Source organism: Chenopodium quinoa, unplaced genomic scaffold (assembly GCF_001683475.1).
Source record: "Chenopodium quinoa cultivar QQ74 unplaced genomic scaffold, ASM168347v1, whole genome shotgun sequence".
NCBI lineage: Eukaryota > Viridiplantae > Streptophyta > Magnoliopsida > Caryophyllales > Amaranthaceae > Chenopodium > Chenopodium quinoa.
The window spans coordinates 21,039,290-21,065,039 of record NW_018742204.1 but is presented as its reverse complement, the minus strand read 5'-3'; the positions used below and the strand labels follow the sequence as shown (position 1 = coordinate 21,065,039).

General features: G+C 31.6%; 5 protein-coding genes and 1 long non-coding RNA gene across 9 annotated transcripts; 4 read left to right on the top strand and 2 right to left on the bottom strand.

Moving 5' to 3' along the window:
* The first annotated feature begins 492 nt into the window (after positions 1–492).
* LOC110722922 (UPF0496 protein 1-like) lies at positions 493–4,373 on the top strand. Its single transcript, XM_021902205.1, has one exon. It carries the CDS (start codon positions 2,039–2,041, stop codon positions 3,212–3,214), a length of 1,176 nt encoding a protein of 391 aa, XP_021757897.1. The 5' UTR covers positions 493–2,038; the 3' UTR covers positions 3,215–4,373.
* A 3,325-nt stretch (positions 4,374–7,698) lies between these two features.
* On the top strand, positions 7,699–8,045 carry LOC110722907. The gene is made up of 3 exons (XR_002511648.1): positions 7,699–7,740; positions 7,815–7,880; positions 8,015–8,045. It is a non-coding gene; the product is annotated as an uncharacterized LOC110722907 (long non-coding RNA).
* Positions 8,046–10,133: 2,088 nt separating this feature from the next.
* On the top strand, positions 10,134–10,759 carry LOC110697375. 2 transcript variants are annotated; one of them, XM_021874841.1, is made up of 3 exons: positions 10,134–10,191; positions 10,270–10,335; positions 10,419–10,759. In XM_021874841.1, the coding sequence occupies exons 1-3, from the start codon at positions 10,135–10,137 to the stop codon at positions 10,596–10,598; spliced, it is 303 nt and encodes a 100-aa protein (XP_021730533.1). In that variant the 5' UTR covers position 10,134; the 3' UTR covers positions 10,599–10,759. The 2 variants fall into 2 exon arrangements, with proteins under 2 accessions (XP_021730533.1, XP_021730478.1); XM_021874786.1 differs by having other exon boundaries at positions 10,413–10,759.
* Positions 10,760–13,247: 2,488 nt separating this feature from the next.
* Positions 13,248–16,055, bottom strand: LOC110722878 (protein FAR1-RELATED SEQUENCE 9-like). Of its 3 annotated transcripts, XM_021902173.1 has the most exons (6): positions 15,558–16,055; positions 14,340–15,342; positions 14,174–14,263; positions 14,015–14,098; positions 13,838–13,903; positions 13,248–13,753 (listed from the first exon to the last, which is right to left on the bottom strand). In XM_021902173.1, exons 1-6 carry the CDS (start codon positions 15,983–15,985, stop codon positions 13,271–13,273), a joined length of 2,154 nt encoding a protein of 717 aa, XP_021757865.1. In that variant the 5' UTR covers positions 15,986–16,055; the 3' UTR covers positions 13,248–13,270. The 3 variants fall into 3 exon arrangements, with proteins under 3 accessions (XP_021757865.1, XP_021757870.1, XP_021757873.1); XM_021902178.1 differs by lacking the exon at positions 13,838–13,903; XM_021902181.1 differs by lacking the exon at positions 14,174–14,263.
* LOC110722897 (protein FAR1-RELATED SEQUENCE 5-like) lies at positions 15,986–17,796 on the bottom strand. The gene is made up of 2 exons (XM_021902190.1): positions 17,191–17,796; positions 15,986–16,666 (listed from the first exon to the last, which is right to left on the bottom strand). The coding sequence occupies exons 1-2, from the start codon at positions 17,288–17,290 to the stop codon at positions 15,993–15,995; spliced, it is 774 nt and encodes a 257-aa protein (XP_021757882.1). The 5' UTR covers positions 17,291–17,796; the 3' UTR covers positions 15,986–15,992.
* Positions 17,797–20,175: 2,379 nt separating this feature from the next.
* On the top strand, positions 20,176–23,104 carry LOC110697194 (putative late blight resistance protein homolog R1B-16). Its single transcript, XM_021874578.1, has one exon. It carries the CDS (start codon positions 21,102–21,104, stop codon positions 22,650–22,652), a length of 1,551 nt encoding a protein of 516 aa, XP_021730270.1. The 5' UTR covers positions 20,176–21,101; the 3' UTR covers positions 22,653–23,104.
* Positions 23,105–25,750: the final 2,646 nt, after the last annotated feature.

Here is a 25,750-nt window from a genome sequence, read left to right as displayed (position 1 = left end):
GCACTCTAGGAACATTGATTGAAAGTTTCATTTGTTGGTGAAAAGAGTGCATAACTGCAAACTTACAGCCAACACGGTGAGTAAAACTGTAAGTTTCTGCATTCCCTGCTGCTCGGCACACTAAATTATGCACCAGAAATAGGTCTTGATGCTCAAGAGGCACACTCAAGATGAATTCAAAAAAGCATCTGAAGACTTTCTTGAGCTGGAAAAGCATGCATCTTGTAGTTTACATTCAATTTATTGTGAGCTTGACCTGCCCCTCCTCTTCATCTCAACCATTAACCCTCATCTTTGGTGAAGTGCTATCACTAAGTTCTCATATAGTCACTAACAATCCCATGGATGAAACACACTAGCTCAAACCAATTTTAGAAAGCAAATGAAATTCCGTATTCAATGGGTAAAACAAGTGACAAACCTGGTTTAAGTTTAGGTGAATTTCTATAGTTTGTCACCTAGGGCCTGTTCTCTTCAGCTTAATTTCAGTTTATTTTAGCTCAATTTAGCAAATCGGAACAAACCCTTAGTTGCTACGGAATAGTATTGGATAATGTATTTTTCAAGAAAAACACAAGTTAAAAATGAAATTGCTTTACCATCTCACATTCAATTGTTACTTTACTTGCCAAATTACACTTAAAAACGTTTAAAATACTACTCCACATTATTTATAATCACCTACCTAATAAGTCGTTAATACTCTAATCTAAACTTATTTTTCTTAAACTTATTTTATTCGAACAAAATTTAGTTGTTAAAACAAGATAAACATTACATGACCTACATGTGATAATATAAACTCCTCCCTTATTTTTTAACCCAAAAAAAAAAAAAAAAACTCCTTTATTTTGTCCATTATTTTAAATATCTAATAATCATTTTATGCTTAAAATTGACTAAGATGACATTTGTCACGATGTCATTAATAATTTTCCCTCCTTTTTGCACTTTCCTTTTTTTTTTTTTTTTTACCAAATTTTAATGACTTCCATTTTATAAGCTACAATAATACTTATTTCTATTTTGACAACATATCTAATCCAATATATACTATTAATCTTTTAGTTACAAGTATACAAACATAGATTAAAAATAAGGTATTAAATATATCATTGTCCAAGATTATTATAATATTAAGGAGTATCAATTTTTTCCTCCAAGCTCCAACATTAATCATTTGACATTAATCGTTATGCAATGTGATTATTAAAATTAAAATAAAAACCGCTACTACTCACTATAAATACATTTTTAAAAAGTTGATTATGGAATACTAATTATCCTAAAGTAATATAAATCAACTAAATTTTCATTTAATGTCGGTCAAAGTGTGTCAACAAAAATATAAGGACAAATGTATATTAGTTTGTATTCGGGTACTGACCTTTTATTTTTTTTTCCCTTTTTTTTAAGACATATACGGGTACTAACTTAAGCTTATATTTTCGTTTTCTTATATAAAACCTAATAGCTTCTAAATTTCTATTAATAATTTTTTTTAAAATTCAAAACAATAACCTTTACGCATTTGGTATAAATTAAAATTCAAGTTATTTTGTCACAAATATTTTTTTTGGATAAATTGTTATATTAACAACCATTCTTTATTCCCCTCAAAAATAAAAAATAATAAATAAATAAATAAAAACCATTCTTTATAATTTTTATTGTAAAGTTTAATTATAACAGTGCATGGCGCGGGACTTAACCTAGTTCCAAATAATCCATAATATGAAGTTTCCCTTTAGGACTCGTGTCTCCCATTCCTTAGCTCACTCGTCAAGCATTTTCTAGTTTTTATTTTCCGTCCAACAAAAAAGTCAAAAAAATTCTGACTCTTCACACACACTCTCTTCACTTCGTCACTTTCCCATTCCTTCACCCACTAATTCCGCCTCTGTTTCAAAAGCTTCCCATACATGCTTTCTTTATATACTTCCATAAACACCTAAATTACCAAATTCCCCAAATTCAATCTCACAACCCCAGAAATTCTCCATTTTTAGGGTTCTTCCTCAATTTTCAATTCCCTAAAATGGGTGCTAAATCCAGTAAAGGTCCAAACAATCCAAACCCACCTACAATTGATGAAAATACAAATACTCAGATGAACAATTTCAACAACACTGGTGAATTAAGCTCGTATTTACAGGCCTGTCAATTAGACCCAGATGTTCAAGTCTTCGATTCTCACCTCCATGAACGAACTACTAACATCATCAATTCACTTGCTAAAAATAGCAATGACTCAGCTGAAGAAGATGGTGGATTTGAGGTTCATTCTGTATCTCTTGATTCTCTGCGACAAGTTGCTGGTTGTTTAATTGATATGAATCAAGAAGTTGTTAGGGTTATTTTAGAGTGTAAGAAAGATATTTGGAATAATCAGGAATTGTTTGGTTTAGTTCAAGATTATTTTGAGTATAGTGTTCAAACCCTTGATTTTTTTACTGCTCTGGATAAATGTCTTAAAAGGGTTCGTGATCGCCAGTTGATTATTCAAGTTGCATTGCTTCAATTAGAGGAGAACAATGGTGATCAAAATAGGGATTATAGTAAAATTTTGCAGGAATTGAGGAATTTTAAAGAGGCTGGTGATCCTTTTACTACTGAATTTTTCAGTATGTTTCAATCTGTTTATAAACAGCAGGTTGTAATGTTTGAGAAATTGCAGCTCCGAAAACATAAGCTTGATAAGAAATTGAAATCGTTGAAGGTTTATAGGAAGGTGTCTAACATTATATTTGCAGCCTCTTTTATTTCTGTGATCATTTGTTCTGTTGTTGCTGCTGCCATTTCGGCCCCTCCGTTGGTTTCGGCTCTGGCTGCTGCTGCTTCTGCTCCGATGGGAGGGATTGGAAGGTGGATGAATTCGTTGTGGAAGAAGTATGAGAATGAATTGAAGAATCAGAGGGAATTGATTAATTCAATGCAAGTTGGGACTTACATTGCAATTAAGGACTTGGATAGTATACGGATTCTTGTTGATAAGTTAATGGTTCAGGTTGAATCAATGTTGGCACATACTGAAATCGCGCTAACTCAAGAGGGGGCTGTTTCCGTGGTGATAGAGGAGATTAAGAAGAAGCAGGCTGAGTTTTTGAAGGCAATTGATGAGCTTGGGGAGCATGGAAATAAGTATAGTCGAGATATAAGAAGAGCTAGGACAGTGATCCTGCAGAGGATCATCAAGCATCCTAATGAAGATTGAATCACTACTTGTTTCAGCTGTTTGTTGTAACATTATTGTTAATCGTTATATGACTTAGATCCCATGTTGGATTGTTGGTTGTGTGATTTCAAAGATTCTGAATTTCGAGATGTAGGATTTCGTGGCCATTGCCATCTTTCTTGCAGGCTTTGCAGCTACTGCTTGTGAGATATGGAGACAGCTTCATTTGATGTGTGGTATAGTCTAAATTAAGTTTACATCATTAAAAAAAAAATGTATACTATTTGGAAGCACACTTAACTTCATGATTGTTGTTTTACATCTAGCTTTGGCATCAGAGATATGTTATTGTTCTGCTTCATCATTTATCTTCAGTAAGATGCATTTTTCATGTTGATTATGATCAACATTGTATCATAATGATAATTGTGAAATTTAACTTTTTAGTAGTGCCAAACCCTTTTATTACCAGTATTACCATTTACCATGACATTATTTTGTTTTGTCATCAGTAGTTTGCAAAAGTTATTAGGATTATATGCTGAGAAATTGATGAAATCTTATTTCTTTCATTTGATGATGAGCTTGGAAGTTGCACATTATTTCTCATAAATTTGAAGCTATGGTCATGTATTATGTTGATAAAATTAATAATCTGGACATCATGGGCAAGTTGTTATTAGTGCTCATTTGGTTCGCGTAGCAAATTTTAATTCATGGAATGTTAAATTGGAAAATTTGGAGTGATAAATATTCCATAATCCATTTTCCATATTTGCAGTTTCCATTGTATTTGTAAAAAGCCAGAAAATTTGGGCCGGCCAGACAACAACTGCAGCTCTAGTTGTTTACCCATCACGGCCCACATTCTAAGAAAATGAGCCATGCTATATTAATTAGTATACACTACACCCTAGTATAGGACCATAACCTACACCCCCTACAAAACGCAGCGTTTGCGTTTTTCCCCTACCCCCACAAACTACAGTAACTACCCCCACTCACCCCCACTAACCACAGTAAATTAGAAATAACTTCCCCTACCCCACATATATATTATTAAAAAAAAAACTATCCATTTCAAATTATTCTCTCTCTAAAAAACCATCTTCTTCATTTCTCTAGAATTTCTCTCTCATCAACACCGTCGAATCGGAACGAAATTCTCTTCAAATTATTGCAAAATTGCTTCAAAACACTTCATAATTGCTTCAAATGTCTGATATTCGAGATGAAATTAAACAATCACAACAAAAAGAGTTTAATTTCGTTAGTTTTGTTCATTTTTTGAGATTGTAGTGCAATTTTATGTGTGAAACCTTAATTTTGTTCATTTTGTTGCGATTGTAGTGCGATTTTGCAAAAAACCACTACAGAGAAGAACATGAAAGAAGAAATTGCAAAATCGGAGCAAAATGTATCTAAAGAGTAAGTAATTTTGTTCATTTTTTTCGATGACAATTATAGTGCGATTTTATGTGTGAAACCTAATTTTTGTTCAATTTTTTGCAATTGTAGTATGATTTTGGAGAAGAATACTTCAGAGACGAGTAATTTGTTGAAAATTTCTGAAGAAATGTATGAACTCTAACTTTTGTAAAACCTAATTTGTTCATATTCTTGCGATGAAAATTATAGAGCGAATTTATTTGTAAAACCTAATTTTGTTAAAATTTTTTGCGATTGTAGTAATTGTTCTAAGATTTTACTGAAAATAACTAAAACATTAACAATTTATTAAATAAAACAGAGACGATGATGATGATGTACCTCTTCAGTCAAGAGTAGACAAATTGAAAAAAAACCGCCAAAATGATCCAATTGTAGATCCGGAACTTTTAAAAGATATTGACAAGTCAATTGGTACGGATTTAACAATGTCTCCACTACCAAGGTAATTAGTCATTTACAGAATATATTATGTTCATGTCTAATATGCTAGTTGTATTTGATAAAAATTGGTTTTATCTTTGTTTAATGTTATTTGTATATGATCATATTTGATACTCATAATGTTCATTTATAGATATAGTTATGATCATATATTTATATTTGTTCATATGAGTATTTATTGAGATTTAAAAACAAAAGTACATTTCATTGAAACATCATTGTATATGATCATATTTGATACTCATAATGTTCATTTATAGATATAATTATGATCATATATGTATATTTGTTCATTTGAGTATTCATTGAGATTTAAATAACAAATATACATTTCATTAAATCATCATGCACATATATAAATATGATAATAATCATTTTAGTGATATGCATTCAAACTAATGTCATGTAATTAATTTATAATGTAGTGATGTGCCATTTAGAGTGATACACTTGCTTCAATTTAGGGATGGGAAATCTGAACCATTAACTCTAAAGAAGGTTATAGAACAAAATGAATATGGTAATAGTTATGAAAGATACACTTTAAACAAGTAAGTTTATATGTATAAAATAATTGTTTTTACATTCAATTATTGTACATTGTATATATATACCAAACTTATTAGGTAATTCTTAAAATTTTAGTGAAAAAAAAAGGTTCGAGTGAAATTTGTTATGTCAAAATCAAGACCACCAGAGACAAATCAAACAATAAGGTATAAAAGCTTTATACCAAAATAACTAATTATCTTCTTCATTGTATAAATTAGTTCATACTTTAATATCATATTATATAAAATAATTCTGTTTTTTTAAGTGAATAAAGTGAGAACATTCCTGCTACTAATGCAACAACTAAGAGTGTGTCTGCTACACATAACACAACTGACAAAGAGAGTATGGATGAAAGGTATACTAATGATCAATTTTATATAAACAAATGTTCATTTTTATAACAGTATATTTTATGTACAATTTATGTGCATTTTTTATTTAAAGTATTTCTTAATATTGATTTCAGCAAGCAAGAAGAAGTTGAACCAAAAGTGCAAAGCAATCCAGTAAAGAATAGTCTTGGCCAAAAGTAAGAAAACTTAAATGTTCAATTAAGATAGACTATATGTTCATTTGAAAATCAGTACAAAAAAGTTTGCTCATGGCCAATAGTAATATAAGTTATATGTTCATTTTTTTATTTACTAATCAAAATTGTAAATTCAAACATATTTTTAATGAAATATCAGAAAACCCAAAGATGATTCAAGAATAACAACATTAAAGGACAAGATGCAAGAAATACATTTAGACATAGAGAGAAACCCAAAGTATGTTTAAATTTAAATAATTGAATTAATTTAATCAATTAATGAATATATTTCAAAGTTATATCACAATATCATACATTTACAGGAAGTACAAAGAATCGACAATCAGAATTATGAGAAATCTCAAAAGAATGGAAAAGGCAAGCAAGGAAATCAGGAAAGGTAAATGATCATATTTATTGAATATTTTTGTTTAATAGTCATAAATATCAATTTTAACAATACTATTACTTTTGAAGGTGAAGCAAAAAAGAAAGAAAAAGGGCCAATAGAAGAGAAAACTGTGGAAAAAGGTTAAAATTTTAAAATGTACATTTTTATTACAAAAAATGTTCATATTGGAAAAGCATAATATAAAATATTCAATAAGATTAAAAAAATTAAATTTTAACTAAATAAATTTTAATAGAAGGACAAGAAGGAAAAAAAGGGACTGAAAAAGAGAAAAGCCCTAAAGACAAAACTGTGGAAGATGTCTTTCCAAAGACAACAAATGTAGAAGGTAAAAATTTATAAATGTACATTTTTATTACATAAAATGTTCATATTGGATCTACATAATATTGAATGTTCAATAAGATTAAAAAAATATATAAATATTAACTAATTAAATTTTCATAGAAGGACAAGAGGGAAAAAAAGAGCCTGAAAAGGAGAAAATCCCTAAAGAGAAAACAGTGGAAGATGAGTCTACAAAGACAACAGATCCGAAAGGTAAATAGTGGAAAATGTACATATTCATTATCTGAAATGTTCATTTATATTGTATATAGTAAACATTTGTCATCCAATTTAAATAAATGTTTATTTAATCTTTTATATTTGATCATTTCATATGCAGCACAAATTGCACCTGATTTTGTTCAAATTGAGGATGAAACTTATCTTCTAGATCAAGATGATGATAAAGTTTCCACAAAACTTAGTGAGGAGACAGCTCCATCATCACAAAAAAGTGATCAGTCAACCAAAATGAAAACAAGATACAAAATGGTTGCAAGGAAAAACAAAAACAAAAGCCTTGTTGTTGTGCCAAGTGGTAGAATTACAAGGAGCCAAGGTAATCATAATACTTTTCTGTTACACAATAAATATTACACTTTCAAATATACTGACATAAATTTTTTTAAAAGCAATAGATGTTCTGTTAGATGAATCTGAAAAGGGAAGCCTGAAGAAGGATGTTGAACCTGCTAAAGAAACCGCAAAAATAGGACAGAAGAGAAGAATGTCTACAAGGAATTTTCCTATTCAAAAGGAAGCTGATGCACCACCTCCAACACCTACTCCAATAAAAAAAAATGGCAGGTGCTCCTGCTGAATATCCTCCAGACCAAGGCAAAAAGGGTAAATGTTCAATCTTAATGTATAGAATGATCATTTATGATGGTATATCATTAATGTTCAATTTCAATATATAGGTGGGAAAAAGAAAACTCCAGAAGAAGTGAAGAAAACTTCTAAGGTTGCTGGCAAAAGAAAAGCAGGTATATAATGATATATTATAAATGTTCAATTTCTATATATAGAATGATCATTTGAGAAAACAATTTTGTTCATTTTATCATTTGCTTACTGTACATTTTCAATACTTAAACAAAATTATATATTTAATTTTCAGATGTCAGTCCTGCCAAGAGAAATGCTGGAAAGAGAAAAAAAATACAAGAAGTACCATCAGATGAACCCTCTCAAGATCCTACTGATGAAAGTTCTACTGACAGTGATGATGATAGTGAAGAGTCAGTTTATAGAGCAGAAGAAGAGCCTGTCAGTGAGGATGATTATGAGGTGGAGGAAGAGGAGGAAGAGGAAGAAGTAAAGCCAAGGAAGAAACAGGCAAAGAAAGGGAATTTAGTGAAGGCAAAGGTTGAAAAGGAGGAGCAAAAGATGGTACTGTATGATGAAGGAAAGGTTGAAGGTAGGAGAAAAAAGAAAATGAAAACTGAAATGGTTCAAGCAATAGAAACTGATGAAGTTGAGGAAATTCAGGAAGATGAATTTGAGGAAGAGAAATCTTCAAAGAGAGGAGGACATGTGAAGTTCATTGCATGGATAAAAAAGATGACACCTACCCAAAAACAACAAGTTGTTGATATAGGGTTAGGATCACTTCTTGACATTAGTTTACCTTAACTTGATCAAAAGTTCTGTAACTGGTTATTGGGAAGTTTTGAAGAAAATAGCCAGTGTTTTGAACTACCAAAGAATGAAAAAATAGAAATTGAGGTAGAGGATGTTAGGGTAGTTTATGGCTTGCCTACAGGAGAAATTCCAATTGTTGAGCCAAAGTCTGATAAAATTAGCGAGGAGTATGCAGAATTTCTGAAGAAATGGAGAAAATCATGGTCAGGAAAAACTCCATCAGTGAGTCAGGTATGATCAGTTTTAAATGTTCATTTTAAATACATTAAATGATCAAAAGTATAAATGTTTTGTTCATTTTGTTGGCAGATTGTGAATGGATACATAAATATAAATTCACCAACAACAGACCACCAAGTGAACATTTCATTACTAACTTTTTAGCAGTGGCTGTGAACTGCTTGATGAAATGTGTATCAAACAATCAATGCCATTTCAAATTTCTTTATTCTATGATGGACAAAGAAAACATAAAAAATTTGAACTGGTGTCAGTTTGTATATGACTCACTTATCAAATGTCATGTTGATTGGAGAAAGCAGCAAGGCAAGGGGTTCTACAAAGGCCCTCTTCAATTTCTGATGGTATATTCTTAGATACAAAATGTTCATTTAAATTTAAATAAATGCACTTTTTTTATTGTTTATGTTCTGTTCCATGTTTTCTTTTTTCTTGTAGTTGTTCTATTTTGATAGAGTTCAAAGGTTAGACAAAAGGCCTCCAAGAACAATTCCTATCATATCTGCATGGAATAGAGACATGGTTCTTGAGAGGTTGAAGATTGAATTAGAATTGGGATTTGGGAGAGGGAAGATTCTACCAAGGATTGCTGCAGAAGTTGAAGAAAGTCCTAAGGTTATAAAATGATCACTTTTGTTAACATAAATGTTCATTTGTATAATCTGAAATGTTCAACTGCATAATTTTTAATATTCATTCATATAGGTTTTTATGGATAATTTTGTTTCCCTGGTAAAAACAACTTGTTCAAACCTGTCAAAGCTTTCTTCAAAATTGGTGAAGGCAAAGGATATCTTCCCTGGAAATGACTTGGTGAAAAAAGTTGATGAAGTTTTAGGAAAGGTGGCAGCTAGGGAACCATCAATTCTAAGCCAAGATGAAGAATTCTTTGGCAGTGAGGATTTCCTAAATGCACTTGCACAAGCTGAGAAGAATCTGATTCAAGGGTCTGAAAAGCAAACAACTGAGAAGCAAATGACTGGGAAGAAATTAACTAAAAAGGGAAAGGAAAAAGAACAAGAATATGACATCAGAAAAGCTTTCAGCTTGGGGTTGACTCCACCTTCTCCAGCCATTGGTAAATTCTAACTAAAAGAGACTATATATCCTAATTTTTATATGAAAAATTCTAAATTTGTGGTCTAAATTGTCCTAAACAGAAACATGGCCCACCTCTTCAACACTTGGTGATATAATTGAACAACCAATAATTTCAACAAATGGTAATATGTTCATATATTTAATAATAATGTACATAAACTTAATTAGAAATGTTCATTTCTAATTATTATGTGTTAATACTATTAACTTAGTGTATCTCCAAAATGATGATTTATAATACAGCTGCAGAAAAGGATGTGGGTAAAACTTCAGCAGCTTCAGAACAAAGAATTGAAGAATTTTCTAGAACTGGTATAATGTTCAATTAAAAAGTGTAAATGTTCATTTACAAACAAGAAATATTCATTATTAATTGTATTTTTTTGTTAGACGCAGCAACTGGTTCAAAATTTGATGTTGACACTAGGTCAGATAATGAAGGATTGCCTAGAACAGGTATAATGTTCAATTATAAATACTCAAATGTTCATTTACAAAGAAATAATATTATATCTAATTAAATTTTTTCTTAGATGCAGGATCTGGTTCAGTGGTTGATGCTGACCCTAGGTCAGATGGTGGTGAAAAAAGTGATGATCCAAAAAACACAGTTGGAGGTGGAAAACAAAACAAGGAAGATGTTTTTGAAAAAACAAAAAATGATGAAAAAGTGGAGGGGTAAAATCCTGAAGACATGTCTTACTATTAGGGTTATGTAATGGTGTAGGATAAATATCTAGATGGAACAATTTAACTTATGTTACTATCGTGTTGTAACTTGAAACTGGTGTTTCTCAAACTATTGTATGTGTGAACATTATTTTGTTGAATATGTAATATGAATGTGTGGTTTATGTTAAATCAATAGGTTTATGTTAAATCAATATCTTTCATTTTATGAATTGAAAATGATTCAGGGTGTTACATAAGAAGCTTTTATTTTATTAATATGTACTGACATTGTTTGACTTTTCAGTGAAAACAAGAAGATTGTTGCTTCATCCTCAAAAGTCACAAAAAAGGTACATTATTTATATTAAGTAAATGTTCAAAAATAATAATGAACATTTTCATATACCTAAATGTACATTTGTGTTATGTAATATGACCAGGAATGATGATAAGAAAAAGTCAATTGCAGAAAAGAAGAAAAAAACTGAAAAGGAAAAGGTTGAAAGGTATAATTTCAAATTTATTTATATACACTCAAATGTTCATTTATGTTCCTCATAATTTTCTTAATTTAACAATATTTTATATTGAACAACAAGACCAAAATGCGAAAAGCAAACAATTCCTCCTGCTTTCCGATCTCCTTACTTGGTCAAGTACAAGGATCTGTTTAAAGATGAGAAATCCATGAACCAAATTGCAGTATACTTTGCTCTTGGTGGAAAAGATGAAAGGTAATTACTTACACTAATCAAACTTAAGGTTTAATATCTTTTATAAAAATATGTTCACATTCATATTATTAAATGTTCATAATTACTTACACTAATTTAACAATATTTTATATTGAACAACAAGACCAAAACGCGAAAAGCAAACAATTCCTCCTGCTTTCCGATCTCCTTATTTGGTCAAGTACAAGGATCTGTTTAAAGATGAGAAAGACATGAACCAAATTGCAGTAGACTTTGCTCTTGGTGGAAAAGATGAAAGGTAATTACTTACACTAATTAAACTTAAGGTTTAATATCTTTTATAAAAATATGTTCACATTCATATTATTAAATGTTCATAATGCAGTGCACTCTTATACTATGATGGCTTGAATCTCATCAATAGAAATGAAATGAAAACTCTTGGAGATGATGTTGAAGTGACAAATTGTGTCATAGATGGATGGGCAAGGTTTCTTAATCATAAAAAGCCGAGAAACAAGATTTATTTCTCAACAGTGCTTCATGTTAGTCTTTCTTCTTTTTTTATATTATTGATTCTATTTTCCTATGATAAATAATTGCTAAAAATTCATTTAACTTCTATATATTTGTTTCTATTTCAACAGCACATTATGTGCACAAATAGAGTTTGTCGAGAAGGATCATCAATGAAGACAAGAATTAATGCCTTCATAGAAAGAATTGACAATGAACTGAAGTTGAATAAAATTGACAGCATTGTTGGATATAAACAGGTATTAATTCTTGTTTAATACAAATGTTCAATTACCTTCAATATATTGTCCAATAACATTATATAATTTGTTCAGGTCTTCTTCCCAGTATCAACTTCTCAACATTTTTTTCTGTTGTGCGTCAATCATATTGAAGACAAAATTCATATAATTGACAATAGAAAACTACCAAAAAAGGTATCAGTCCAAGCAAAATATGAAGAACAACCAAAAATGATGGTGAGATAATATGTTCATTTATAGTTGACTACATGATCAATTATATTTTATTAATTGTTCATGTCTTCATCACAATACAAACTTCTAAACAATTTTTACTCTTTTTTCTATCAGTTAAAAGGATTGGCAGAGTACATGAAACACCTTGGATATCAAGATGCAAAAAGAATTGAAGACTACACAGTTGTTTTGGAAAAGATGAAATGGCGTAGCAACAATGACTATACAAACTGTGGAGTTTACATTATGAAGCATATGGAAACCTTCACTGCTGATCCTAATGAGAGCTGGATTTGTGATTTAAAACCAAACAATGTAAGAGTTATAAATGATCAATTATTTAAGATATAATATTCATTTATGAAACAGTAAAGATTGTTTAATTAAAATTTGACAATTCATTTTGTTCAACAGGTGGAACAAATTAGAAATCTAAGGCTCTAATACACAGCAGAACTGATGTTATTTGAAGAAAACACTGAATCAAGAGCAAATAGAAGGAAAGCTAGAAAATTTGCAACTTTGTAGTTTCAAATGTTCATTTACAACTATGTATATGTTCATTTCTTATATATGACTATTTTTTTTTTAGAAATAGACTTATGGATTTTATTTTAATATTATTGTAATTGATATTTCATTTTAATCTTTGAATGAAAGTTTTTTATATTTTATTTTAATATTATTGTAATTGATATTTCATTTTAATCTTTGAATGAAAGTTTTTTATAAGTTTTATAAATTGGATGTTGGTTCTTACTTTTGTTCATATACAAATGACTAAATAATCATTGATAAATATAGAATTTTAAAACATATAAAATTCTAATGACTAAATAATCATTGATAAATGTATAATTTTAAAAACATATAAAATTCTAATATAAAGTTCAAATATACTAAAATAGTACTATATAAAATATAATATTTATGTCTTTTACATAATAGATCGAAAATTCAAAATTACAAAATAGTAATTAAATCAACATTACAAAAAAGTCTAATGTTTATAAAGTTCTGGAATACTAATTATTTATCTTTATTAGCCAAACGTTTAGCTACACTTGTATCAAAAAAGGCTAACAACCTATCATACTTAGAAGAAATCTTTTTAGAACCTAATTGAACATTTCTTGATTGAAGAATTGGAACACGAGCACCTTGATCATTTCTTTGAACTGTGGGAGGAGTAACTTGAACATTCTGAACACGAAATCCTTGATCATTTATTTGAACCGTAGGAGAAATAACTTGAACATTTGTTGATTGAACATTCCTGGAGTTGGATATGATCATTTCTAGATTGGTGTTTGAACAATTCTGAGTTTGATTTTGAACATTCCTGGGAACAGTAGGTTGAATAACAACAGGAGATTTTGTTGACGCACTAGTATGAATTGGAACTCTTGGATTAATTTGAGAGTAAGTTTTAACACCAGAAGCACCTTTATTTGCACCAAAATTAGAACAAGGTTGAACAGCAGAAACACCTTCAAGATTTAAATCCTTCGCCTTTAAAAAAAATTAAATTGATCATTAATAAACCAGTATATGATCAGTTACAAACACTTATACAAACAAATATGGAAAAAAAACCTTAGCAATAGATGAAATATCAACATCAATAGATATGATAGATGAAAGAGAGCTTTCACCAGTAGCCTACAAAAAAACCAAAAAAAAATATAAAAAATTAAATAAAAAAAAATTATAATATAGATCATAAATGCCAAAAAATAAAATAAATTTATAATCAATAACAAACAAACATACCTGATCAAAATCATTGGAAATACTATGATTTGATTCCTTAGAACTAGAAGGAATTTCTTCTACAACAGCTGATTTTAAGCCGACCTATATTTTTAAATTATAAAAATCAATATTAATAAAATATAAATAAAATGTTTTTTTTGGCACATTTGAATTTACCTGAGCCCGTTTATTGCTCAAAACAATCAATTCAATGGGATCACTAATAGAATTAGCATAAGTAACAGCACAACCGTTCTCATCAAGTTCCTATTTAAAAAAAAACATAAATGATCATTTACGAAAACTGAAATGATCAATTTGAAAATATGAAATGATCATATACCTGTACAACTGCTTGCCCTATACCCCTTTTGTAAGGAGTGTACATAGACTTTTTCCTCTTGAAATTACCCTTTGCCTTGTTACACTGCTTCTCCAAGGTACTCTTAGGCCTTACATTCCTCTCACCTTTAGGCCTAGCTTTTTGAGGATTCTTGATCTCAAGATCAACAATTTCAACCTCTTTAACAGGTTCAATAAAGTCAATTACACCTGATACACTCTCAACCTTTTCTTTTAACAGATTGAAATAACACTCAACCTCTGCCCTTGCATTCAAAGAATTCTGACAACTTGTTATCAACTTAACAAACTTTCTGATTGTTTGTGACCTCCAAACACTAGTAGCCACAACATTTGTCCTCAAAGTAGGTTCTTCAATACCATGACTACACATGGCAGCCTTTGTCCATCGTTTCATTATATACTCTTGTGGAATATTACGCACACAATGCAAATGATATACTCGAAGAGAATGAGAACAAAGTAAACCAGTCTCACTAAAGTACATGCATGTGCAACAAATTGCATGTGTTTCCTTATTAAAAACAACTTCATGCTTAATTATATCCTTCCCAGGCCTCCAAAGAAGATATGAATATTCTGGAAAACGCAAACCATTATCAACATGATCATAAGCTGTCCCCCTAATGAACTCCTCTTCAAAAAGAACATAAGCTTGAATAGTGTACAATGATCTTGCATGAACTAATATACCAATATTAGCAAAAGCTAGGTGCCTATTACCCCTCAGAGTATTGTAATCTCTTGCACCTTCCTTACTTCTCCACTCAGAAATGACATCAAGAAAAACATGATAAAAATCACATAAACCTTGAGTCTTATTAAGACGTTGTGAAACTGACTTATTAGTAGTTTCACTACGTTGAGAAGACAATATACCACCAGACCAATACTTCTTAGAATAAGCAGGACACCACATTTCCTTTATTTTATACAAATCACATAACCAATCATCATTTTCACATTTGTATTTATCACACATCCTGTATAACAGAAATGATCATATATTAATTTAAAAATGAACAAAATATAAATTAAAATATGTACATTTGTATAAAGAATAATGATCATAAACAATATGGACACTAATAATATTATGATCATATGTAAAACACTAAATGTTCATATATATATCACATAATAATCAAATATATCACATAATAAAAATAAAAAATAAATACAAAAAACAATAATTTACCTTTTCCAGAAATATTCAAATTTAGCAGGAGTTTCACAATACTTCAAAAGATATCCAAAAAAATCTGTAAAGCCTTCCAAAGCTCTCAATGCTCCAATGTGTTTCTTAGAATTTTGTTCAAGATGCCATACACATAAACGATGATGAACAGTTGAAGGAAAAATGTTTCTTATACCCGCTGCAATCGCTTGTGCTTGATCAGTCATAATTGTAATGGGACTTTTCCTCCCCATTGAGTGCAAAAATGTATCAAACAACCAATCAAAAGACTCGGTGCGCTCATTAAGAATAAAACCCATACCAAACATGACATTGTTACCATGATGGTTCATCCCAATAAATGGAGCACATATCATTCCATATTTATTAGTTCTATAAGTTGTATCAAAAACCAACAAATCTCCAAAGTAATGATAATCTCTCATCATCCTACCATCACGCCAAAAAAAAACTAACTAAAGCACCACTATCATCTTGTTCAAAATCATAATAAAAATCTGTCTCATTCACATGTCTCTTGGCAAAATATTTAATCAATTGGTTACTATCACATCCTTCAATTTGGGCAGCTTTTTCAGATGACAATGCATTATAAGCATCATAAGCAGTAAAACAAAGATTAGGAGATCCCCCAACCTCCTTCTTTAGAACCCTCAAAGAATCAGTAACTTTGACTCCACTCAATTTCATTGTTGAAATGAAAAGAAGCTGCTCTTTATTCACATCTCTTTGAGACCTTATCAAATGCCTTTTTTCAGGAGGAATCATAGCATGATTATGAACCATTTCATGTCTTGTACATGTATAGACCCCTAAATGATCAATATGAAACTGCACAAAAGCTAAACAACCAGTTCGATGATCCAACTTCTCATAAATCCTTTTATTCTTACACTTATTATCTTTGAATCCCTCATTACAACAAACAAATATTTTCATCAAAAAAGAATCATATCTTCTTCTCTTACTCTTCCCAATTCGAATTCCAAAACCTTTCCTAAAAGCATATTCATTATACGCTTCGAAAGCTTCATCTTCAGATTTAAATTCTTTATCCTTTAATTCAGACTGTTCTGCTTCTAAATACATAATATCATCATTTTTTTCCACTGCACAATATACAATTATAAATGATCATAAAGAGTTTCATGAATGAACAATAACAAATAAGTAAAATGTTCAATATCAAAACAGCACATGATCAATTGCAAAAAGAATTTCAGCACATAATATTTTGAACAATATTTTCATTATTTACCACTACACATAATATCGATATAAAAATGTAAAAATAAATGATCAAAAATGACTTTAAGACTAAACATAAACACATTAGTAAGAATGAATAAGAAAACATAAACGATTAATTGAAAGTATAATCTACAAAATATACGACAAAAACACACAATTCTAAAACATAGAGAAAACAACAAATGAAACAACAAATGAAGCAACAAAATGTTCATACAAAGTACAACAATCCAAAAACGTTCATCATAATGTAATCAAAGTAGTAAATTCAAAAATCGAAAGTGAATAATAATACATCAATTAAGTTCAAATTAACAGAGCATTATAACAGAACTAATTAGAGATAATTAAAAATTGAAAAATTATGATCACAATTACTCACATTGTTGCACAAACGAATCAACAAAACGAAGTCCAGAAGGAAACACACGCTCGCAATCGCGATCAAAATCAACGCAATCTCCAGATGCAGAATTCGCCATTGATGATCGGTAACAATTAACGAATTCGTTCAAAAAATCAAATGAAGAAGATGAATTAGCGAGAGAAAAATGTAGATAAAAAATGGAGGTTGATCAATTGAAGAGAGAGAAAAAATAGGGTTTAAAATCATATATATACATAAATTGAATAATAAGAAACAAAGGAAAAAGGAAAAAAGAGGAAGAAAAGAAAAAAAGAAAAAAAGGAAAAAAAGGAAAAAAAAAAAGGAAAGAATCGCAAAACGACGTAGCATAGGGGGGTGTAGGCAACACATCCTACACTAGGGTGTAGGGTAAAATTTTCAATGCTATATCGGTCCACCAAAAATATAAACACTCCTCTTTATAAAATAAATTTCTTGTATATAAGAATAAATTCGGCCCATTGATTAAATCAGATCCAACCGTCTACAATACACCTTATTAATAATGGCATTTTTGTAAATTTTGTAGCTGATATACATCATTATTCTTCCTTTTTACTTGTATCATTTCTGTAATTTTCTCTGGTCCCTCTCATACTCTCTCTGAAATTCCGACTAAGGGGCTTCACTTAGAGGAAGATCAAATCGGCGATATTCAATTATTCATCATCAAATTGTTGTAAGTTTCGCAATTTAATCACTTAATTCCTACATTATTCTGAGCAAAGCCTATCGGCAACTCACTTGGGGGGCAAATCGTAGATTTTTTTGGCTTTAAATTGAGCAAGCCTATCGGCAATTCGCTCTCTTGGGGGGCAAATCGTAGATTTTTTCGGCTTTAAATTGAGCAAGCCTATCGGCAATTCGCTCTCTTGGGGGGCAAATCGTAGATTTTTTCGGTTTTAAATTGAGCAAAGCCTATCGGCAATTCGCTCACTTGGGGGGCAAATCGAATATTTTCTCATTTTGTCTCTTACGCAACGCGTCACAAGGTTCCATCGCAAGTGAGGACGTTAGTTTTGTGGGGCTAGTTGTACGGGATATAACGGTAGCAACCTTGATATGCCGGTAGTATCCTTCATAAACCGGTAAGAGAGTGCTGTGCAATATAAGCCCTCATTAATCGGCGAATAAAACCATGGTCCTTACCGGCATCACTCTATGCCACGTGGAGAGCTGCTTCTCGTCACGTAGCATGTCTCTCTGGCACGTGGAGAGTTGCTTGGGGCCACGTAGGCACCTACTGCCTATAAGGTCGGTGTGCCACCTATCTCTATAGGTGGTACCTGCTTGGTTGTGTCTATATAAATACCCAAGCAAATCCCCATTTCAAAGGTAGAATCTCTCTCTAAAAAACACTTTCTCTCTCTTCATTCTCCCTTCTTTCTCCTTCCTCTCACAAAGGTACTGACTTTAGCATCGGAGTGGTTATTCCCGGATAACCCCCGGGCTAGCTAATTTGTATTGGCTGTGTAAGTGTGCAATTGGACGGTAAACCATTACCAGCCCTCGGACGTTGACGGAAGCAGAATTCAGCAGGAACATATTCGATTTTTTTCATAATGTTGTTCAATTTTGCTCTTTTTTTTCTTTCAATTTTTTTGTATATTTTTCGGCTTATTTTTTTATGTATTAATTGTATACTTTTTTCTTTCTGAATTACGTTTTTGATTGTTCTAATTGGATGATATTTCAATACATTCTTTGTGTGTTTTCAATTGTTCAGAGTTTTGTTTGTTTTTCGAATTTTGTGTTTGCGATCAATTTTTGGATGATATTTAGCTGAATATTTTGTGTTACAGAGTTATTCAATCGAATGTTGTTTATATTCGTAGAATTATCTTGTTTTTAACAGTTTCCATTTGAATCGATTAATGTAAAATCTAGATTTTTTCCTCCTTAAATTAGGTATTGAAGTAGTATAATTGTTCGAATTTAACTTGCTTGGTTTTTTTCCCTTTCTCGGGGGTTGCATGTGCCCCCTCGGGCCAGTGATTCCACTAGTGTAGGCTTATACTCCCTTCGTCCCATAATACTTGAGGCGTTGTAGGGAACACGTAGGGCATGTTCACATTTAATGAACTAATTGGAGTTGAAGTGAACTGAATTGTGCTCAGCTTAAATGAATATTTTATGAGAGAAGGAAACTAGGAGCTGAAATAATTAGAGCTGAACTGAACTGATTAGAGCTGAACTGAATTGAAATTAAGCTGAAGTTAACAGGCCCGTAGTTTAATAAAAATGTAAGTGAGTCCTTTTAATATATTTGTTTATTGTAGAAAAGATGCTCTTTTGTTATTGGCTAAAAACTAAGTGGGGCTAGTTGTTAAGAAGGCGGAAGGGGGTCTAAATTTTTTTTATTATTTCTTAAAAAGCGGTGGTCCATGGAGTGTAAAGAAAAATAATTTTATAATAGTGGTTACTTTACAAAATCGGTAACGTGTCAAGTATTTTGGGACGGCGAAAAATGAGAACTGTGTCAAGTATTATGGGATGGAAGGAGTAATCAATTCTCTTGATTCTAAATTTGAAAGATATATAATAATCAAGTTATCAAAAGATTATCTTCCCCTTAAGAATCTGTATTAGCAAAACTTGGAACAAGTCATGAGTTGTTTAAACATTAAACTAAGTTGTACTACAGGTGGAATTTAATAATTGAAGCTTGATAATTATTTTCAATAAACTTGACGATTAGGAGTCTGAGCAAGATCCGCATTTGTTGGTGCTTCCATGTTTTGATGACAGTTTGATTTGTTTTTAGTAGTACAATTTGTTATAAGTATACTACTAAAAACAAATTTTTCTACTAAAAACAAAACATGATCTGCAAGTGTGCAAAGTAATGGAGTTAAAAAATTACTCGTAGTAGACGTCAACCTGTGCCTCTGCCTCAAAAGAAACCTCTCTAATTTGCTTCACTAACTCATCCGACACTAATTCATGCTGCTGGTGGTAACCCTCTACTACTCTCTAAAACTCTTGTTTGGCGTTAAGAAATGCTATTTTAGTGTCGGATGAATTAGTGTCGGATGAGTTAGTGAAGCAAATTAGAGAGGTTTCTTTTGAGGCAGAGGATATCATCGAAAGCACCATCCTCTCCATTGAGATGCAAAAACGGAAGACAATTTCTTGGAAAGTCGTCTGCAGCCCACTTTACGCAAAAGAACTCCATAAAGTGGACAATAAGGTTCAGGACATCAAAGTGATAGTTTCAGAGATACATGCTAACAAGGACAAGTATAGCATCAACGCTGGTGAGAGTTCTAAAGACTCTGACTTTGAGGACACCCTAAAAAGGCAGAGGGAGGAGGTTGATAAAGATCTCGTGGGGTTCAATGACGTGAAAATCAAATTGTTGAACCTATTGACTAAGGGGTCAAACAAAAGGGAGATTATATCTATAGTAGGGATGGGAAGACGACAATTGCCAAGAGTCTATACAACAGCTCAACCGTCAACATTTGTTTTAAGAATCGTGCGTGGGTGACAGTGTCAAAAGATTATGATACTCGTCAAGTTATGCTCATCATCCTCAAGGAAATGATGAAGTGCAAAGCAATCAACCTTGAGAGTCTTAATGCACAAGAGTTGAAGAAGGCACTACAGAGCCACCTCCAAAAGAACAAATACCTGATCTTTTTGGACAATGTGTGGCACTCAGAAATGTGGGATGAGATCGAGGACTGCTTCCCTGACAAGAAAAATGGCAGCAGGATCCTCATTACCACCCGCAATACTCCAGTGGGTAGGAAAGCTAGTAAATATAGTCCAAGTGATGCTCTTTGTATTCTCCGACATCTTGAAATAACAGAAAGTTGGGACCTTTTTAAAAAAAAAAGGTGTTTGGAGAAGAATCTTACCATCCCAAGTACAAAAGCTTGGGTATGAAAATAGTTGAGAAGTGCAAGGGGTTACCCTTGGCCATTTTGGTGATAGCGAGAATGTTAGCTGGTGAGAAGCGGTCAACAGCTATATGGAATAGGACGCTCGCAGATGTGAGTGTTCCCCTAGAAAAAAATAAAGTATGTTTTGCAATATTAGGTTTAAGTTACCGTTATCTACCATTAAACTTGACGCCTTGCTTTCTCTACTTTGCGGTTTTCCCTGAAGACAGTGACATATCTGTACGAAGTCTAATTGCACTATGGTTGGCAGAAGGGTTCATAGAACCAAGTGGGAACCTACCTCCAGAACAAGTGGCTGAGAGTTACTTGGATCAACTCATTGATCGAAATTTAGTCCAAGCAGGGAAGAGAAGGACTATTGATGATGGGTTAAAGACTTGTCGTATTCATGATCTTGTACGAGAACTTTGCATCGATAAGGCCATGCACGAGAACTTTATGTCTATACCTTCCAGGAAGGGCTCTACATCTTTAATCAACAACATCAAGCCGCGAAGGCTATCCATCCAACAACAGGGAACTACCCCATTGAGCAATTGGGACCCTTCCTCGGTACGTTCATTTATAAACTTTAATCTACACTTTAGTAGCTTAGCTTGTTGCAAGACCATAAGTAGCAGTAAGTATAAGTTGCTAAGAGTCTTGGACTTGGGAGAATCCCATGGAATCCAATCTGACGACTTCAGCAACTTAGTCAATTTAAGGTATTTAAGGCTCTTCCTTAGCTCAAAATCCTCCATTCCAGAATCCTTATTTGAGCTTTGGAACCTCCAAATGCTTTTCTTAGAGGGTGACATATCATACAATATTTCATTGAGGTCGCTACTAAAATTGCAACATTTGCAACAACTTGTTATAGGAAAGGGTGGTAAAGGTCATAAATTCTCAGGATATCGGAAAGCTCTTTTGTCCAAGAAGCAACTCCACAGCCTTGAAGTCTTATCTACCACTTACCCAAGTAAAGATTTCGAAAATGCTGTCAAAGATGGACTTTGCCCAAATATAAAAAAGTTAGCATTGTGTGGTGTTGAAGGTGGCTGGTCATTGCAAACCTACTTGGCGCGTTTGAATTATTTACAAGTGCTAAAGATATCCTTTTCCAACTCCAAGGATGATATATTCAGTGGAGTCCGCGACTTTGATCTTCCTAAAAACCTCACAAAGATAACGTTGAAATCCTCAACGTGGTCAGATGCTTCAATGAATATGCTAGGCAAGTTTCCTGAGCTTACTACCCTTAAACTAGTCAATCTTAATCATGCCAATCTCATTGCACCAGAAGGTTCATTTCTTAAACTCAACACCCTTCATTTGGACACTATCCGAGGTGGAGAAGTACGGTTTTTTAAAACCAATACTGTACCAGAGCATTTATATGTTACAAAATGCTGCTGTGACTTTGACAAGCACATTTTCTTGCTGCGAGGCCTTGAAGATATTAACATAGTGTCCCCAAACCCGCGTTTGGAACTACTAATACAGAGACTTCAACAAGAAAAAAGTATCAGATGCAGGCTGAAAATGCACTAGAGAGTTCATTCAGCAGCTATCAACACTCAATCAGCAAGTGGCATTAGGCCCCGTTCTTTAGAGCTGCTTTGCTTTGCTGAAATCTGCTCTGCTTTGCTTCAATTTGCTCTTCTCTGCTCTGCCCTGCTATGCTTAAAAATAGCTGTTTCAATCTGCTCTGCTCTGCCCTGCTCTGCTTTAATCTGCTCTGCTATGCTCTGCCCAGAAGCTCAAAAGAACAGGGCCTTACTCGATCACCTATTTAATTACACGCATTATTAGTTCTGGATTCAGTTAAATAATGAAAGTTCTTGTATTGCTCTTGTGCTTCATTTTATGTATTTTAATTTATTTCTTTTGTTTTAGTCTCCTATTTCTTTTAGCAGCTGTACTATTCTAAAACTAATAAAATTTTCTTTGATGCTTGGTTTTACAGCACTTCTATGATCGATCAAAGTTGCCATTTTTCTGTTGTTCCTTCCCCCTTCTTACCCCCTTAAGTTTATGTTGATTATAAACAAAATTGTATCATAATTGTGAAATTTAACCTTTTTAGTAGTGCCAAAACCTTTGATTGCCATGATTACCAATTTACCATGACATGATTTTGCATCACTAGTTTGCTGAGAAAATGGTGAAATCATATTTCTTTTATTTGGCGAAGAGTTTAAGTCGCACATTATTTCTCATAAATTTGAAAATATGTTCATGTATTAAGCTGATAAATTGTGAATCTAAAAATCATGTGTAAGTTGTTTTTATGCTCGTTTGATTGACACTTTGGTCCTAGTAAAAAATCATATAAAAAAAAAAAAAAAGGTAATGGGCCTTGCCATGGCCCATGGGTCCAATAAAAAATCAAACGCAAAAAGATCACTAGTTTACATGAAGAGGCTAACTGCATGTGGCAATTGTTGGCACCCTCTCATAATATATTTATTGTTCAAGTAATTTATTTATTTATTTATTTGTTTAGTTACCTTCTATACTATGACTGATACCAACAAATCAGAGCAGAGTAGATTTCTTTAATCAATTAATCTATTTTCCTTAAAGATGAAACACAAAGACAAGGGAACTCTCCAAATGCTTGACTTGATCTATCAATTGACTTACCTGCTACATTGCGTTGGCTTCTTTTGTTGTTTGGATGCCACTTAAGGTTTCGTGTCTCACATTCATGTCAATATCATTGTAGATCTTTAATGATGTATGAGTATTGAGTTCCACCTTATTTTAACTACTAACAAGTTTAGATTAACGAATAGTAAACGTTCACATTCATGTACTTGCACAGTTGCATCACTTTGAGGACATGATACTATTGTAAATAACTTTAACTATCTTTAATTATCAATTAATTTTTTCTTGAATCAATCTTTTTATACTCCCCATTTTTTTAATGCATCATTTTCTTTTTAAGAGTGTTTACTTCTATTTTTTGGTAACTTTATACGGAGTACTATTTAATTTTATCACTAGGTTAAATCCCGTGCCATGCACGATCATAATTAAACTTTACAACAAAATTTATAAAGAATGGTGTTAATTCAACAAATTTATCCAAAAAAAAAATATTTGTAACAAAATAATAGTCTCTAATTAAAGATATTGATGGTCAAAGTTGTGTCTCAACAAATGTGCAAATCCAACCATAACTTATAAAAAAACAGAGGAGTATAATATAATAAAATGATTTTGTTAAGTTGTTCGTATAAACGTTATGTATATTTGTAAGATTTATACAAATTATCCTACCAAAATTATTATTCCAATTTTTAATTAAAATAAATTTTAAGTCGGAGGAAAAAAAAATTATAATAATATTATGATAATCTTGGATGATGATATATGTCAATATCTTAATTTTAAACTATGTTAGTATATTTGTAACTAAAAAATTTATAGTATATAAAATATATGTTGAAAAAGAAAAAAAAAATTGAGTATGATTGGGTTAAATGTGTTGTCAAAATGGAAATAATTATTATGGTAGGTTATAAAATGGAAGTCATTAAAATTTGGTAAAAAAAAAAAAAGGAAAGAAAAAAAGGCGGGAAAATTTTTTATAACATCGTGACAAGTGTCACTTTAGGTTCGCTTTTAGTACAGGTTAATTGATTACACTCTTTTACTTTATTAAACTCCATTCAAATTATTTTTATCATTTCTCTCTTCCATAGTCCTCACTTAAATAATACAAATATATACTCTCACATATTTTCTCTTTTATTTTGCCAATCTTACTCTTACTATATTAAATTATTCATCCACTCATAATATGTAGTATTATATTACTTTCTTAAAACTCCGCCCATCACAAAGTGATGTAATTTTTTTTTAAAAGGGGAGTAAGGTTGGTAAAGATCTAATGTTTTGAACAATATATGCAATATTTTTTTTTTGAAACAACAATATATGCAATATTAATATAAATTCAATATTTTATACGGAGTATATACTAGGATTTGTTTTCAATTAATAGCCAAGAGGGCTGTGTAAATAGAGCAAAAAGTTAAAATAAAGCGAAATAATTCAATACTAACTGTAGATGATACATTTATTTACCTTGTCCGCAAAGAAAATGAATTGAATGGGAAATTTACACCAAATAATGTTAATCAAATGAACTTAGTATTAAATTGAAAGGTTAAGAAGTGATGACTACTGCATGAAGTCACCTCATCAAGCTAATTAGTCCATTAGGTATTTGCATCTTGGGGTCTTCACACGGCGACCACTCGGTGTTTACTAGTAGTAGCCACGGTCGTTTACCCTCTCCATAATTTGGTACAGCTGTGGTTTTTCTTTAAATAATGTTGACTAGCTTAGTTATGAATCACTTTAGGAAACAACATTCTTCCATCATTTAAATAGACATTAAAAAATGATTTACATTGAAATGAGCACGAAGTTTGCCAAAATTTGAAATATTAAATGCGCCCTTGGCCCAATTGATTGACCTAAAATTAAAACATTTTGGTTCATGGTCAAGTATTCTTGACTTGTAACAAAAATAAACTGATCTAAAATTGATTCGAATCTAATGACGTAAACTTGATTTGATAAACCTTTTTCAAAGTTAGATTTTCACGACTTGATAAACATTATTTCATGAA

What these genes read in the sequence shown, in the direction of transcription:
- LOC110722922 (XM_021902205.1), top strand. Translation starts at nt 2,039, where the DNA reads ATGGGTGCTAAATCCAGTAAAGGTCCAAACAATCCAAACCCACCTACA.
- LOC110697375 (XM_021874786.1), top strand. Translation starts at nt 10,135, where the DNA reads ATGTGGGTAAAACTTCAGCAGCTTCAGAACAAAGAATTGAAGAATTTT. An exon ending in TGAAGAATTTTCTAGAACTG is followed by an intron (nt 10,192 to 10,269) that starts GTATAATGTTCA and finishes TTTTTTTGTTAG; the next exon opens with ACGCAGCAACTGGTTCAAAA. An exon ending in TGAAGGATTGCCTAGAACAG is followed by an intron (nt 10,336 to 10,412) that starts GTATAATGTTCA and finishes ATTTTTTCTTAG; the next exon opens with ATGCAGGATCTGGTTCAGTG.
- LOC110722878 (XM_021902173.1), bottom strand. Translation starts at nt 15,985, where the DNA reads ATGATGAGAGATTATCATTACTTTGGAGATTTGTTGGTTTTTGATACA. An exon ending in TTTCCAATGATTTTGATCAG is followed by an intron (nt 13,904 to 14,014) that starts GTATGTTTGTTT and finishes GTTTTTTTGTAG; the next exon opens with GCTACTGGTGAAAGCTCTCT. An exon ending in ATATTTCATCTATTGCTAAG is followed by an intron (nt 13,754 to 13,837) that starts GTTTTTTTTCCA and finishes TTTTTTTTAAAG; the next exon opens with GCGAAGGATTTAAATCTTGA.
- LOC110722897 (XM_021902190.1), bottom strand. Translation starts at nt 17,290, where the DNA reads ATGGCGAATTCTGCATCTGGAGATTGCGTTGATTTTGATCGCGATTGC. An exon ending in TGATTCGTTTGTGCAACAAT is followed by an intron (nt 16,667 to 17,190) that starts GTGAGTAATTGT and finishes TATATTGTGCAG; the next exon opens with TGGAAAAAAATGATGATATT.
- LOC110697194 (XM_021874578.1), top strand. Translation starts at nt 21,102, where the DNA reads ATGAAAATAGTTGAGAAGTGCAAGGGGTTACCCTTGGCCATTTTGGTG.